Below are 17,425 nucleotides of genomic sequence, written 5' to 3'. Positions count from 1 at the left end.
ATCGGTATCGGTGATCGGCCCTCATGGGTGATCGGTATCGGTAGGAAAAAACCTGATCGGCACATCTCTAGTTATAACCAAAAGTACAGTGGAGCTGAGGATTTAGAATAGGCTACAGATACACCTCAATAAATATCCATATAATCAAATAGAGAAACTTGAACAATATAGTCCTCACAATTTGGCAGAAATGATCAGGGTTGTACATATTACCAAAAAAGACAAAAGACACAGAACTTTGTCAGTAAGCAATTTATTTTAACACAAACCAAAAACCATCACAAAGTTCCAAACTGACACTTTGATACGGTTTAGAAATAAAGTATGAAATCCAACTCAACACATCTGCTTGTGTCAGGGGACACAGAGAAAAACAAACAAAATATACTTCAGTCAGGTGGTAGAAAACAAACAGCTTTTTGCACCATATGAATAAAAAATATTTGACAAAAATATGTGCTGAACTATGAGGGATGCACCTTTGTTGAAGATCTTGATTTAAAGGGAGACTGAAACCACAACAAGATAACAATTGTGTCAGCGTTATAAGAAACTCCCAAAGATAAGATTCTTCTTTTGAAAAGTCATCAAGTATTTGATCAGCAAAATTTGGAAGACAAAGTCTTTTGTGTTCTCAGCTATTCAAGTCGCCTGACTCACAAATGGTGTTTTATGTTGAGCAGAGCAAGCAGAGCTGCAGCTATGGTAAAGAAGCAGTTGTATGAGTAAAAGAACACAGGTATAGACAAACACAACTAAAGGTACCCAGTGGGATTCCTCAGGGTTTTCACAGATAAAATCTATTCAAGCTACTGAGAAGCAAAGTGCTGAGGTGGCAGAATATTTTCAATATCAGTTTTGGTGGGAAACTAAACTCGCATGATATGGATTACAGACATTTCACAACCATCCGTAGTTTTCTTTCCCTCCAAAATACAGAAACGTTCCTTGGTATCTATGTGTCTGACACTAGCTGTGTTTCCATTAACAATGAAACTGCGCAAACTGAAATTATGAAAATAAAATTGCTTAATAGAAACACAAGTTTTTCACTAAAACATTTTGTGCTAGAGTAAGGTGTTTTTTTCAGCTGTATCAAAATTGGTTTATTTTGTAAAACTGCAATAGAAACAATGTTTACGCATCATCCGAGTCACATGATCAACACCGGGATACTACTACTAGCATAAATCACGAAGAAGATGACGACAGGAAGTGGTCGGAAGATGGGTTTTACTGACTCATAGCATGAACAAACTTATTCACCTGTGATTTTAATTACATTTCTTATTTAATAAAAACATCACGATTACAAAATTGTGGGGGGTTTTTTACATTAGAATATTAGGAATATTATCTAAGTTTTGCGCACATTTATAATGGAAACACAGCTAATGACAAGCTGCTTTATGACTTCCTGCAAGGATAATCTGAGAGAAAAAAACTGTAGGTGTTCAATGTTTGTTTAGTTACTAAATATTTCATGCATCAACAACAATTTTTAGCTTAAAACATTAAACAGACTTATGTAGTTGGGATGAAGTAGTTTCCCCACCCCATTATAAGACAAGTTACAAATTCTGACGGTACAAATAGCAGCAAACTGGCCAAACTGTAGCAAGTTCTCATTAAAACATAACCGCTGAGCATTTTATTGTAGAAGGTTTCCCACTGGGTTTGCATTGATTCATTCATTTGCATTGATACTGTTGAGCAGAGTAAACATTTTCACACAGGCACAAGGGTTTGCCTCTGCAGGCAGCAGGTTTCTAGCCAGGGCTGGAATCCCTGACATGTTTATACACCGTCTTGAGGTTAAGACTATTAAAGAGTAAGTTTCATTTGGAGACATGGAGCTGCCTGTGGTTAATAGGAAACTGACATTAAGTATGACAACTACTGCAATGTGAGAGCGATGACTCAGATGGAGCTGAAGTCAGAGTCTTGTTCAAAGTTACATTTGCAAACCTAAAAGACCGTAAGGGCATTCATGGGCTTTACGCAACACCCTCTCACCTCCCAAAACAAACAGAGAAAAAAAAAAAAAAAACACTAAATGAGAGCAATAAAAATAATGCGTATTAAATCATCTACTTCTACTACCGACACATCGTCTACTCAACTGTTATATCTACATCTTTATAATACAAATCACAGACAAAACACTTTTGAAAAAGTTTCTCTTTCCCTTCTTGCTAACCTCTATGCCATAAACAGCTCAGTATAAATGGTAATGTACTCAGACACCACATGTTTGGTATTACTGAAGGTTGCAGCACATAAAATATTTTTCTTTTTACATTTATTTTTATGGGTTCCAACAAATGTATATACAATATTTACATTTTGTGGATTAAGAGCTCTGGTTCAAAACCTGGGGGTTGAGGCCCTTGAGGAGGGATTCAAACATCTCTTCTTGAGACACAAGCAGTAACTTGAAATGGAAAACTTAAATGGTGACATGTGAGTCTTCCCTTTTAACAAACTCCTCCATCATACTGTACATGAATGGTGAACTGTAGCCCAGCGTTCTGAACGTTTTCGGCTTTCCGTCAGACATCTGTCCCTCTTTGCTTCCTGAGAGGTGGCCTCTGAATAATGTCCTAAAAATATTTTAGACTCTGAGAAAATATACATGAAAAGTTGTTCAAATTTCCAAGAGCCATCAAGCTGAACATCCTAATTTATTTATTTAGCTTCAGAGTTTGACAACTTGCAGCAGAGATTGTGTCCTTGGGGAAATGTGGACAATATCTGTACCCCAAAGGAGTGATTATAAAGCAACAGATGTTGGGTTTTAGATTCAGGATTTCACTCTTTGTATCCAAGTAATATTTTCAGCTTGTTGCACAGAGTATCTGCACCTGACGGATAACACTGATCAAGAGGCCAGAGGTCACAGAGAGTGTGGGAAGCAGAAGTATTTATCACAACTGATATCATCAATGATTGATTTCTTATCACTGTGCAGCTTTAACTGATTACATGTCAGTGTCTTCTCACCCTGGTAGAGATCCGATCTTACTTCATAATGGAACAATGGCAGCTACAAACACCCTGGTGAGCTAAGCTAGCAGTGTCTATGTCATTAATATGCATTCAACTGCTGCTTTATTAGCTACTCCTGTTCAAATGTGTGTTAACAGGCAGAATTAGAATCTGATTATTTAATTATTGAAATAATCATCAACTGATTTAAAGGCTTAAAGAACAACACTCAAAGCAGTAATTAAGCCAAAACTGTACAAAAATATATATACACTTTGCATTTAAGGAAAAAAAAAAAAAAAACGTTGTAAATCTGTTCCATACAGAATTTCTTAAGGGGCAGTATTAGCGTCACCCGATTCAAATTCTGAAAAAATAAATATCCAATTAAGCAATTTTTGATATACAATTGTTAATCAGGGGGAAAAAAAAGTCAACAAATCAGTCCAACACTGTGTTGATGTTAGAAGGATCATTTAGCTGCAGATGCTTCCTTTACTACACATGATCAAGCATTCACTGGAGGTATGCCGTTATTGCATTTTAGGTCATAAAAAGTTTATCTTCTTAATTACAAAAAGAATTTTAATTATTTGTTTATTTGCACCTTTTAATGTATTTCCATTATAAAAGACTTAAATGAAAAATGCAGAATGTGCATGTTTTCTTTTAGCCGATTGATCAATTGGTCGTCAGAATACTCGATAGATTAATCTATAGCTAAACTATTATTAGTTACAAACCTACACAAATAGTAAAGAAGTCAATCACAAAGAATATATTTATGCATCTGGAAGTGGATAGGATGACTTGTTGAAACACTATTAGAGTGTAAGAAGGAGGAAGAAAAGAGATGTGAGTAACTTTAAATGTGGCATGGCTGTTTAAAAATGAGAAAATACCTAATTAGCAGATAGACACATTGGGTCAAGATGAAATAAAACCAACAGTAGCTAAGGTAACCACTTACTAGAAAAGGTGTAAAGCCGCTACAACGCTACAACCAAGGAACACCTAACAAGGCAGCAGGTGAGTCTATTGTTCCCTGATTAGCTCTTGTGAAGACGTACCAGTAACGCCTGCGGTTGCATTCCCACTTTGATTTCTCCCTGGTGAAATTCCTCTTTGTCCATCTGACTCTTGCTTAGACGTGAGCCACTTTCAGGCTTACTTAAAAAGTCGTCATATCGTAGCTTCACCAGGTTTAGGAGTTGAAGGCAGAAACAGCGAGAATCCTGAGCAGTTAGCATAGCTAACGTAAGAGCTAGCATTAGCTTGATATGTTTCTAATGTTAAAGTAACAAAAGACCTTTGTGCTGTTACGTAGTAGTTGTCTAAAAATATGCATTTAAAATAAAAAAAATAAAAAAAAACAGCCTGTTGGCCTGTTTGTTCTTTCAGAGTTATACAGGAGAAAAATAACCTTTTTATTAGCTGAAATCTAATGCTTTGTCAATAACAACACCTCATTCCTGTGGTATTGTTCATCATCAGGATGTGATGCCTGATATTACCTTCAACCTGTTCCATCACAGCTTTTGGGCTGTGAGGTAACAAGGCTAACATGCTTTACAGGAGCTTCTTGGACTGCGGTTGGTTGGAGCCTTTGGAGGAGGAGGAGCTTTTAGCACCAGCTGATAGCAGAGTCATTATGTCCTGAAGGGCCTTTTGGATCTGAGCTCCAAACCTGTGGGAGTCCTAAAGAGACAAAGAATCGGATTAATCCTGATGAATAGATTACTGAAATAATCGTCAACTGACTTAATAATCACTTAATTGTTAACTACAGTATACAGACTCAAAAAAGGCCGCTCGCTGAAAGAACAACATTCTTAAAACAGTAATTAAGCTAAAACTAGACACAAAAAAAATCTATAAATTTTGCATTTAAAATTAAAAAAAAACTTTGTAAGTCTGTGCTACCCAGAACTCCTCGAGTGGCAGTTTTAGTTTCACCTGGCTCAAATTCTGTAAAAAAATTTTTTTAAATAAAATAAAAATCTCCCATTAAACACATTTTGCTATTCAATTATTAATCAGTTAACCCAAAGTGAATCAACAGATCAGGCAGATTGTTTAACACCAGACTTTACTGATGTTATATCAAGCAGACGTATATCAGAAGTATTTTTGAGCTGCAGATGCATCCTTTATTACAAACGATCAAGCGTTCACTAACGGAGTGCTTTTGTTGCAATTTAGGCAATAAAACATTAATATTCTTATCTAAAAAATAATTTGTTTATTTGTACATTTTAATGCGTTTCTAATTTTGCATAAAAAGGCTTAAATGACCAATCTGCAGAATGTGTACATTTTTAAAATCTGAATTAATTGTCAGAATAATTGATATATTAATCAGTAAGTAAAACAATCGTTAGTTGCAGATCTGTTCCGAACTCATTCTACGTAGATGGAATGATCCGAGCTCTGTCAGATGTTCAGAGGGCAGGATGTAGTTTTAGAACCTGGTCCAGCTGGAAACGTCCAACTCTCCTGACCTGTCTGCTGTGTTCCAAAAAAAAAAAAACTAAATTATTTACCCTTGACTGACAGCATAAAAAAAATCTGTCATGTACCATTTTTACCCGTCAAATTCTAATCATATTAACATAGGCTATTCAGCCACATTTTTTATGCAGCTTAGTTAATTTTCACCTAGTTGAACTGAACTGTGAATCCAGATCTCATCACACATAAAGCAGATCTAACTTTTTCTCTGTAGTGACAAAAACCATTGACTGCAGCCCCAGTAACTTATATTAAATGAAATTAAACTACTTCAATTATGAGCTCTTTACCTGCCGGGGTCTGAACTCACAGCCTCACAAATTCTTCCTGACTCGCATCTGCAGAGAAATCTGCTCTAGTTTATCAGTCGGTTGGAACTGTCTGATCCAAACCGATCAATTGAACTCTACAAGCTTTTTACCCTGATCGAGGTCTGGTGTGCGCTTTTAACAGGATTTTTTTGTGGTTTCGCTTCCCTGAAACGGACAAATGTTACACCTGCTGCACTCCTGAGCGCTGCTCTCCTTCTGTGCGTGGGAGGGCAACATCTTCCAGCTCCATTTGTTAAAACTGCAGAGTGAGTTAAGTTTAATTCTTCACAGCAGTGGAGTCGCGTCTGCATTGGTTTGCAGCGCACTGCGCTGGTGACGATCTAATTAACTTCTGCAGCTTTATTTATTTCCTCAAGATGAACTGCTGGCTCCTATGTTTAGACTATCAGGGTTTCCTGATAGTCTAAACAGTAATTTATTAAATCCACTTTTCAGACTGGAAAAATAACCCTTAGTTTTATTGCCATAACCACAGAACAGAAAATAACACATGTGAGAATGAAGAAGTGAAAACAGGGAAGGAGTCCTGGCTGCTCAGTTTGGGTTTTGTGGTTGAAGATCAAATAGAGGCTTGTAAAGCTGAATGACAGGATGAAGAGCCCTCTAATTCTTAATAAGTAAATAAGGAAACAGCACTTCCAACTAAATGCTGCCATGTGTATGAAGACTAAACCTGAACACTAACCAGAAGTGAAGCGGCTATACTTACAGTCTCACTGCAGGAGTGCTTTGATGACACATGGAAGTTTATGAGGTCCTCTCCGACAATGATGTATGAAACCCCATAACCATCATCTGCAACCTAGTGGGATACAAATCCTGCATTAGTGCGTTTTTGTTTCAGTTTTTCAGTGTTTTTTCACTCTTTCTACTTGTCTGGAAGCACAAAGCAGTGTTTTTATACAGTTTATTCTTTTTTGCTGTTTCTTAAAAACAAACAGGATCAATCCATAGTGGAGGTAGAAAAGATGCCTGACATGGATTCAGGCATTTTTAAAGAAGATAATTGCTATTTGTTATGCTTACATGAATATTTTGCTACTTTTATATCCTTGTCATTATTGCTCTGCATCATTTCTAAGCTGTTGAACCTTATGAGTGAAGTCAATTTCTATCTATATCATATTTCAGCAACGAGGCAGTTCAAAGTGTTTTACTTGATAAAAGGTTCATAGAGTCTCCAATTGTGAAAGAAGCAATAAACATTTTGTCAAATGGAATCATCAAATGATCAAAACGATCATTTTGTTGAACCTATGGTTGACCATGTTTTATTTATTATGGATCATAAACAGTTCCAAACAGCTGGGTTTTTAGTCTAGATTTAAAGGAGTTCAATGTTTCAGCTGTTTTTCAGTTTTCTGGAAGTTTGTTCCAGATTTGTGGTGCATAGAAGCTGAATGCTGCTTCTCCATGTTTGGTTCTTGTCCTGGATGCAGATCAGTACCAGAAGACCTGAGAGGTCTGGAAAATTGATACAACAGCAGCATGTCTTTAATGTATTGTGGTGCTAAGCCTTTCAGGGATTTATAAACTAACAATATCTTAAAGTCTATTCTCTTAGTGAAGGACTGTTGAACTGGGTGATGTTCTCCGTCTTCCTGGTTTTAGTCAGAACACCAGCAGCAGCATTCTGGATCAGCTGTAGCTGAAGGATTGATTTTTTTTAGGCAGACCTGCTGTCACAGGAATTAATGCAACTAAAGATAAACACATGAATGAGTGTCTCTAAATCTTTCTGAGACATTAGTCCTCTAATCCTGGAAATGTTCTTCAGGTGACAGAAGGCCGACTTTGTAACTGTCTTTATGTGGCTCTTAATGTTCAGGTCAGAGTTTTGCTAGTTTCCAGCTGTAATAATGAAGCTGAGCATTGACTCTGGATCATTCCTCTTTAGGTCCAAAGATAATAACTTCAGTTTTGTTTCTATTCAGCCAGATAAAGTTAGGGCCATCCCCACATTTATCTGTATTAAGCATCTGTTCTGTGATTGGATGGTTCTGAGTCACCTGCTGACATCATAATGTAGAGCTGTGTATCATCTGTTATGGTAGCTAATCATATGTCCTATTATAATGAGAGCTAGTTGGAGCATATAGATATTGAATAAGAGGGGCCCTAGAATTGAACCTTGGAGTACCCCACATGTGACTTTAGTCCACTTCTTTGAGAAGTTACCTGTTGACACAAAGACTGTAACCAACTGAGTACTGGACCAGAGAGTCCTACCCAGTTGCTTCAATAATATGTCATGGTCCACAGCAGGGTTTCCCTCAGTGTATTATAGGACTGGCGGCCCGCCATCCTTTACTAGCGCCACCGCCAGGCTAAGCCTTTTTTATTTATGTTTTTAGGAAAATAATAATAATTTTTTTTTTCTTTTCTTTTTTTAAGCCGAACTGCAAGCGTCTCTGCTCTGAGTGCTTCACTGGCGGAGCAGATTTATTCCTAAAAGATATGTTTGTAGAAGATAGGTTTATAGTTTATGCATTTAAAGCCGGACCAATCACACCGCTGGCTCCTCTGCGCTGCAGTAGCTGGATTAAGTTTACCTCAGCGCGGATCCCGCGCGCCTCCTTTCACTCAAACTGGACACAGGCTGACCTGTATGGATATTTACAACAACCCCCTGTGAGGAATTATGATTCTTTCCAGAGCTTTTGATCAAGGTAGGAGATTAAACGCCACTCTGGTTAGCTCTGGTTGCGCAGCTCTACGTGAACTGCAGGAATAACTTGTAGTCACGCTTTCAGAGGTGCTTTGAGTGAGCAATGAGAATGATTTATATCTATGAACAAAGAATTTTGTGCGGCTTTTCCATCTCAACACGCTGTCCAGCGCCTGGCTCTGCTTGCGCTGATAAAGTTTATCTATGTGTTCCTGGTTGGCCGATGTATTAGTTAATGAACTAGCGCTAACCTGATCATGCAGGTTCAGCCTGGTGAGGAGCTTTGCCTCCTGTCTTTAACGCATCACGCTGATTTTATATTATATTATTATTACTTTCAGTATTATTTTTCAGGTTACACAGTGCATCAAACTGTATCAGATGCTTTGTCCACTTAGTCAGACAGCGTTAATGTTCGAGGCCGCACGAAGATCTGAGAAACTCGTTCCATAAACTCCACCAACCAGAATAGTTTCTATGACTATTATTAAAAACTCAACAGACACAAAATGAAAGAGCTACTAAAGCCACATTAGCAGCATTAAATTAAATCTCCTATTTATTGCGCATCTCTGCGTAGTGCAGCAGATCACCTCATCATGCAGGGCCGGTCCAAGGCTGTATGAGGCCTGGAGCAGAATTTGATGTGGGGACCCATTTTGTTGCTAAAACATCAGCACCTCTAACAGATGTGTTGGATTTAATTTGAGAGAGGGGGAGTAGTTTAATTGACCAACCTAAAAGGTAATCAGTTATAATTGCAGTTTACTAAATTGCATTTGTGAACAAACAGAGCTTAAACTTAAAGATTAAACTCACAGCATCAGATTGTAGCTATGGTAACAAAACAATCTAACTATGAATATTGTTCTTTGAACTTTTACAAAGTAAACTTGCCAGCTCCTTAAAATCTTACACTTAAATGTTAAACAATTTAAAATCTTTTAATTTATGTATGCTGAAATTGAATCAAATTTAAAAACATTGATAATCTCAATAAACAAGTGTTACATTCATGTGTCTGTGGTCAGTGATAAAATATTAGCATTTATGGGGCCCCTGAAGCCCTGTGGGACCTGATGGAGCTGCTGACTTAATTTGGATTAAACAAAAGTGCCAATATTTGATATTCATTTTAATTACATATTTTGATTTGTTGTTTTTAAAGACTAGTTGTGGGTTTAAGTAGTGTTTCACTGGCGATGTTTTACCACAATGTATAATTGCCGAGTGATATTTTTAAATTTCCTGTCACCTTAACATCTTTTAATACAAAAACATGGTGGACCGCCTCGGCACCCTGACCACCCGGCTTAGCAAGTTTTCTGGGGAAAACCCTGCACAGTGTCAAATGCTGTGCTCAGGTCCGACAGAACCAGCACTGTGGTTCTTCCACAAAAGACCTGTATTCATATGGGTCTATACTGGGTCTAAATAGAGAATCTGTAGAGACTCAAAGTGACATTTAGTTGAAGTTGAATATATAAAGTATAAAAGTATGAAAAGCATTTCTGTTGGTTTGTGCGGCTTACAGGTCCAAATCCTCCTCCAAGTGAAATGTAGTCTGGGTTGTTCTTCAGATCAAACAGCTCCAGCTGCTGGACCGGGGTCTGACTGGTGGAGAGGCGCCAAGGTTCTGACAGAACCTGGACCACAGACATGGTGGGAGAAATGCTTTGTTATTGTTTGGTGAGCCACACAAGCATGATAACTTAATTCTGGTTCATGGATATTTTCACAATGTTGCAGCTTTTGCTTAAAATTTAAGTTTGAAGTAAAATAAAGAAAATCAACTTCCTTAAAGACAGTATTCTAAAAGAGGAGGTCAAAGTTTGACATGATGGAAGACTCCTTTTTTTCAAATCACACTACAACCACCAACCTCAACGTAATGTCTAACATTTAACAAATGGTTAAAATGTTCAAGAAATATTGATTGTAACAAATAAGTACCTTGTGCAAAAAAGGCGAATCTACTCCTAAGTATTTAGAGACGACATAGAGGCAGAAGAGGTGTCTGTCTATCCCAGCTCCGGTCATGGCCATCCGATAAAGATTCTGGTGTTTCTCTGAAGCCAGTCTGAAAAGACGTCTGCACTCCTCCTCTGTCTGTTCAAACATTTAACATTTCATAATTAAAAGGCTAAAATACAGTTTTATAGTAGAAAGACAATTCTAATTAGTACAAAAGACGATTAGGACCACTGAAAAAAAAGAAAATAACTAAGACTTCTTTTTTTTTCTCAGAATTCTCACTTTAATGTCTGAATTCTGAGGAAAAGAATTCAGATTTCAAACTTTTGAGATCAAAAGCCAGAATTCTAAGGGAAAAAAAAATCTGAATTCTATATTTTTTTCCCAGTCCTAATCCTCTTCCATAAATCAGCAGCTACTGTTTAAACAGTTTGCGTAGAAGCTCTCGGAAGTGAAAATGCTTACTTGTCCACTCTCCAGAGCTCGGACAAAGGCACTGCTGTCTTTGGAGCAGGACCTCACTGTTTCCGTGCGGCCCTCTCTGAACAGACGGGTCATGGACGCCTCGTATGTCAGGCAGAAACCACCACGGTCCTGGAGACAAGAGTTGAGTTTGGTTTAAAAAAAAAAAAAAACAGTCTGAAACACAATCCGTATATTCAACTGTGTTCTAGCTCAATTATCTTTATTTGAGCTCACAGATCCAGAATACAGGAGAATGTTTTTGTTGGGTTTTGGTTTTAACAGTGTCTCTATTGTTCTGGGAAACACGTTGGCATGTATTACTGAAGGATCAGCATATTAATATTGGGTCTCCCACTTCTATTTTAATTTTGGATAGCACTCAGGAAATATCTGACTAACTGGCTAAATTCCTGGATGCAGCTGCAGAACATGAATTTCAAATAAAGTGGTTTTAATGGTTACCCTGTAGTAGGCCAGCTGCAGGCTGATCTGGATGAATGCATCGGGGCTGATCCGGCACTTCTTGATGCGACCCTTTCCAAAATCCCTGAAGGGGAAGACGTGGCAGTCCACATCGTCAGCCAAAGCCTGGGCCACCGCCAGGGAGCTGCAGACCTGAGTCTGGACCTGACAGATGGAAAGAGAATGATCAAGATGGTCCTCAATGCTGACAAAACTGTAAAGGGAATGAAGTTGACATGTTCAGTTGTGAGAGCAGAGAGATGTGAGTGTAAGTATTTATGTCCTGTTAAAACCAAAGTAAATACATTTCAATTCCCTTCATGCACGCTAAGCTTAAAGGACTTTCTTAAAGTTTTTCTTGGACTTTAGAAGCAGAAGCTTGGATGACACTAAGGGATTTTGTGGGAGATCGACACAATAAGGTTTAGACAGGATTCCATCCACTGCCAGACTTGAAGTGCGACATTTTCTTTCTACATTTTCACTGCAAAAACACACAAAGTCTTACCAAGTATCTTAAAATAAAATTAGGAACTTGTTCCACTGGCAGATTATTTCACTTATAACGAGACACTTTTCCCATAAGTAAAATAATCTGCAAATGGAACTAGAAAGTTTTCACCAGATTTAATGAATTATTGATTTAAAACAAGCTTCTAAATATTGCTTATAAGTTCCTTGTAAGTTAGTTTTGTCTAATTTCAAGTGGACTAAGATATTTTCACTAGAAACTAGACCAAAAATACTTGGTAAGATTTTGTGCTATTGCAGTATTATTCTGGAAACCAAAAATCCAGTTGTTTAGAAATCAGTTAATAAAATGTTCCCATTTTGAATTTCTGAATTAGTTTGCTTTTAATCAGTAAGTAGAAAGGCATAAAAAAGCCAACATATTCTGATGAGTAACATGTTGAAATTAACATGATTTGGCAAATTTGGCAAATGATACCCTGGAAAATCAAGATTATTTTACATTCTCAATTCTCTTTTCATTATTACTTATCTCTGGATAAAACCAAAGTTTGTACTTTTGAAGAGACATTTTAATTTTTTTTTTAAAGTCAAAAGCTGAAATTTTTACTTTAGGGAATTGTGGTAAGTCCTGTTTGCAGTTTGCCATAAGCCATGCAGAGGGCATAAACAGCACACATGTATGACACTTTGCATGTTTTATATCCAAGGTACAACTATGTGCTACTTTGTGTTTCTGTGCCACATAAAATCAGAATACAATAAATAGACATTTGTGGTTTGCAACATTAAATCTGACACAAAGAGCAGATACCTCTGGAGAGATTTCCCACACCAGCCTCTGAGGCGGCGGCAGTGACAGATCCACCTCTCCTTTACAGTGTCCTTCTTCAGTGTAGCCCAGCTGGAAGGCGTCTGTAGCCAGAGTGTACTGAGAAAGAGAAACACAAAAACTGTGACGTCTAGATGAGCAAAGTAGCTTTAATCTGGAGACACAACAGTTTTGACTCTGAGCATCAAACTTCATCCTACATAAACAACACACAGGTGGTGTGTTTATTCTAAACAAAACACACAATGACAATGTTATAAATGTAGTTTATTGTTGCCTTATTATGTTGAAGAAAAGTGAGTTTTTTTTTTTTTTTTTTACATTGCTCCAATCATCTTAAGCCGCTCCCATACAGAAAGCTGTGACAGACGTGCGTACCTCCCACAGATGGGCCACTGTTGGCGCATCGGCCCAGGAGTGCTCTGCGTTCAGGCCGCTCTTCCCGTTTTTGTAGATTACGATGGAGAAGGATTTATCAAACCACCTAACAGAGGAAATGAAAAAGTAACAGGAGAAAAATGCTAAACTCCAACTTGTCCACAGAATCTATCTCCAAGACAAATATATCTATGCTTAAATGGAAGAACTTGGTGTGCAAAGGTGAAGAGCATGGAAAGCTTGGCTCGGACTGTTACGCTGTGAGCAGGAAATTGTGGGATTTGCAGTTTTTTTCTTTTTTGCATTATGCAATAAACAAAGGAGGAATAATATAGATCAAATCTAATCTTGCGGAACAAATAAAGTTCCGTCCAGAATGCTAACTTTTTACATGGCTGCCCCAAAAAAACTACAGTGAACCGGTATAAACAATAAATCAATTACATTAGTAAAATTAAAACAAGATCAATAATTTCTATTTGCATGATTTGTCAGTTTTCTCTTTTCTCTCTTTCTAACAACAACTGGATGACTGAAGACTCCAGTCTGGTGCTTTGGTGTCAAAAAGCTCTTCATAATTCATTTTATTTGTTTTTTTCTGTTGTTTTGTTTATTTGTTTTGGATATTTAAAATGCCAACGTTAAATGTTTGTGAGAAATTAAGGTTTATTGATCTTTGAGAACATGTTCTTGCATTACTATGCCATTACCATTATAATTCTTAAAAACAATCTCAAAACAACAATATTATTATTTATCACAACCTCAGAGACAATTTAACATCTAGCAACATTTTTTCAAAGTGACAGGTCTTTGCCCTGCGTCTAGGCCTGGGACGTGATTAACCTGGACGTCTTTACGACTTATTAAATATTTAAGATTAACCTGATAAAATACATTTTTTCTGATGATTAGATTTGACCAGTCACTGCAGTCCAGTGACAGCAGAGAAATGATCCAATGAAATTCAATAAAACTACAGATTTCTTGACCAAGTTACTGTAATAAAAAAACGGCATCATTCACAGAAATTATTTTATTTAGAAAAACTGTAAGATTCACCTAAAAATGTTGAGCTGTAAGCTTGATATTGTAAGTATTATTATGAATGTTGATAAAATCCTTAGAAATTCAAGAATCCACTTCATGAGAAATATGGACAAACCTAAGCTCATTAATATGAACCACTATTATTGTTATTGTTATTGGGAATGCTTTAAAAAGAATGTTGGCTCGATGGCTATTTCCCTGTTGGGTCTCACCTGTCGTAACATTTGCCATGGAGCAAAGACTTGGCGTAGCGATCCAGGTTCCCCGCTGGGTCATCTCCCTTCATGCCCTGCTCTTCGTCGTCCAGTGTGATGAAGAACGCCGCCTTCTCGATGGCGTCCAGAGACTTCTTATTGAGGCCCGATCTGAAGAACTGCTGCCGCATCTGAGCCCAGGGGATCCTTGGAGTGGAGACACACACCTTATAGTCACTGAGAAGTTGTTTAAATCCCTGGTTCACACACTCATAGGGTACAAGTAGGGTTGAAACGATTAATCATGAGAAATTGATTATTGAAATAATTGCCTACTAGTTTAGTAATCGATTAATTAACTGGATTGTACAGACTTAAAATAGATCACTTGCTAAAAGAACAACACGCTCAGAGCAGTAATGAAGCCAAAACAGTGCAAAAAATATATAAATTTTGCCTTTAAGAAAAACAATTCTGTTCAAATTCTGTAAAAAAAATTCTTTTATTAATCCAATTATTAATTGGTTAATCCAAAACTAGTCAACAAATGTTCTGATGTACTGGTGATTTTCTCATGTTGATGTTAGAAGGATGTTTTTAGCTGAGGATTCCTTCTCTGTTAGAACTAATCAAGCGTTCACTAAAGGACTGCTGGTATTGAATATTAGGCAATAAAATGTTCATTGTCTTATTTAAAAATTAATTTATGTGTTGATTTGCAGCTTTTAATGCATTTTTAATATTGTATAAAGGCTTAAATGGAAAAGCTACAGAATGTGCATTTTCTTTTATCCGATTAATCGTCAGAATAATTGATAAATAAAATAATTGTCTGTTGCAGCACTATGTGCAAGAACTCAATGCAGACACAGAAGTGCAACTGAGGCCTAAAAAAAAAGTTCCCAAATGCATTGTCAAAACATGAAGAAAAAACAAAAGGAACTATTCCGTGTATTGTTTGTAACTTGATAGTGGAGTCAGTTAAACCCAGACGAATAAAACTTGTAGTAAAACTCTGACAGATGTCACAAATAGCGGCTACCTGTCTCCAGCTGTCAGAGCTCCCAGTTTCTCCTCTCCAGGAAACGGTGGTGAAGAGTCGTCCAGGATTCTCTGTATCTGGTATTCGATCTCTCTGGGAGACAGCAGCCGGCCCGCCCGGTACACCCACAGCCGGAAATATCGCCCCCTGTGGTACACCGCCACAAACTCGCTGTCCTGCCAATGCAGGAGCACATCTGGAAGAAATAAGAAAGATTCATTTCCTGATTTTTTTTGGCTCTGTATGTCTGTAGATGGGAAGGCTCAGCATGCAGAGTTTCGTACCAGTCTCGACTCCTGGTGTTCGCGTGGTGTTGAACATCCGCTCACACTGAGCTGCACACAGAGGGATCACGGTGCCCGGAACACGACTCTGAAACAGAATCACACAAACATCCTTTATTATTTATAAATCTATGCTTCTCTCGCTTTAAGTCTTTAAGTGACGTTTCCTGAAACCCACGAAAAGAGTAAGTGCACAATAAAATCGCTTATCTTAAAAGTCTGAAATAAACTCGATTGTTGGAAAGGAGCCAATTGTCACACTTGTAGCCACACCTGAGTACTGACAACACTCTTCGTTGTGGAAGTTGTTACTGCCAGAGGGAGACTAAACGTTAGCTACTTTCAGTAGGAGTAGGTTTTAAAAAATGAAGTCTCAGGAAAAAAAAAGATATCAGAAGATACTTAAAGTAAACAGTATGTTTTCCAGATGATAAATGTTCATTTAATCTAACAGAGTTAGATTCTGGAGGATGACTGTTATTTCTACCTTTATTTCATCCTTTTGAGGTTTTAGTTCTTAACTTTTTGAGGTTTGACGTCAATTTGGCGTCAGTGTCTGTCTGTTAAAGAAAACACTGGATTTGGAAATGTTGGCATCCTTTCAGTTAACAGTTAAGATGAGTGTTTCCAAAAAAAAAACACACACCAAGGGTGGCTGTGTGTTAAAGCTTGTAATGCTACACTGATGATGTTAAAAACTGATATTTTTTTATGTGTTAAATGAGTAAAATCATGTTTTACAGCACCTCCTCTCTTACATGCCATGACAAAATCCTAAACCTCTAATAGAAACAATGATCTCAAAACCTTATCCTTTGTATGGCAGCTTGAGGGCTAAAATAAACCTTCTTAAATTAGAATACATAAAAAGAAATCTTACTAGCCAAACCTATGACATGTGAAAGCTGAAAATAAATCCCACATATAAGCCACTTCCTGCAGCAGTGTGTAGCTCCTCACCGGTGTGAGCTCCTCTCTGTTTACTTTGCGTCGGTAGAGCATGAGAGCAGTGATGGTGTTTCCAGCTCGCGCCGCCTGAACTGATGTTGGCGTCACATACAGGAAGTCCTGCAGTGAATAAGCAAGAAAGATTATAATTAATTTACAATTTAAAATAAACATGCCACATGTGGATATGAACAATGGTTTTGAATGAAAAGGCATTGTATTTTGCCAATTTGTATAAGCATCTAAGCATAATCAACCATCCATACAAGTAAACATTGCCAAACAAAACAGGCAATGTAGGAAAAATAAAATAACAAAAACAAGATTATATATTATCTTTGTAATGATACAACCAGGAGTGAAAGTAGTTTTATATATATATATATATAATATATATATATATATATATATATATATATATATATGCACACATATATATCACTATCAGTGACGTGCGGTGAGGTTCATATCTGGTGAGGCACCAACTTCATTATAATCGGATTTACAAATCTAGACCCCCTGCATGTTATTGTTTACATAAGGAAATTTTGAGCATCCGTAAAATGCTGGAGGGCAAAAAGACTATTCTTTAACATGTGATGCTTAGCCACGCCACAGAATAATTCCGTTATCTCAAACTTAGACATGTAGATATTATTAATTTTGTCCTGTGGGAGAAACTGTTAAAGTACAACTCAAAACCACGTCTTTCTCGCTCTCTGTATCAGCGCAGCTACTGTATGGCTAGCTCGCTGTTACTGTCTCTTACTCTGCAGTTGTGGAGTCACAATGTCTGGGTTCATGAGCGCCCCCAGCGATGAGGCAC

At 37.4% G+C, this 17,425-nt stretch overlaps 1 protein-coding gene across 1 annotated transcript in view; it reads right to left on the bottom strand.

Annotated features, from left to right (window-relative positions):
* Nucleotides 1–1,464: 1,464 nt before the first annotated feature.
* LOC106936286 (carnitine O-palmitoyltransferase 1, liver isoform-like) overlaps nucleotides 1,465–17,425 on the bottom strand; it is a 38,063-nt gene continuing 22,102 nt past the window's right edge. Inside the window, exons 8-19 of the mRNA XM_015017165.1 lie at nucleotides 16,612–16,719; nucleotides 15,652–15,739; nucleotides 15,368–15,563; nucleotides 14,344–14,532; nucleotides 13,082–13,187; nucleotides 12,686–12,802; nucleotides 11,401–11,565; nucleotides 10,939–11,067; nucleotides 10,453–10,608; nucleotides 10,032–10,145; nucleotides 6,541–6,633; nucleotides 1,465–4,686 (exon numbers count right to left, since the gene is read on the bottom strand). Coding sequence (XP_014872651.1) covers nucleotides 4,558–4,686; nucleotides 6,541–6,633; nucleotides 10,032–10,145; nucleotides 10,453–10,608; nucleotides 10,939–11,067; nucleotides 11,401–11,565; nucleotides 12,686–12,802; nucleotides 13,082–13,187; nucleotides 14,344–14,532; nucleotides 15,368–15,563; nucleotides 15,652–15,739; nucleotides 16,612–16,719 — 1,590 coding nt within the window. The 3' untranslated portion in view covers nucleotides 1,465–4,557. The remainder of the gene's footprint in view (nucleotides 4,687–6,540; nucleotides 6,634–10,031; nucleotides 10,146–10,452; nucleotides 10,609–10,938; nucleotides 11,068–11,400; nucleotides 11,566–12,685; nucleotides 12,803–13,081; nucleotides 13,188–14,343; nucleotides 14,533–15,367; nucleotides 15,564–15,651; nucleotides 15,740–16,611; nucleotides 16,720–17,425) is intronic.

Source organism: Poecilia latipinna, unplaced genomic scaffold (assembly GCF_001443285.1).
Source record: "Poecilia latipinna isolate Pla-1442-1.1 unplaced genomic scaffold, P_latipinna-1.0 Scaffold2112, whole genome shotgun sequence".
NCBI lineage: Eukaryota > Metazoa > Chordata > Actinopteri > Cyprinodontiformes > Poeciliidae > Poecilia > Poecilia latipinna.
The sequence above is the reverse complement of the archived record's forward strand: the minus strand, read 5'-3'. Positions and strand labels throughout refer to the sequence as shown.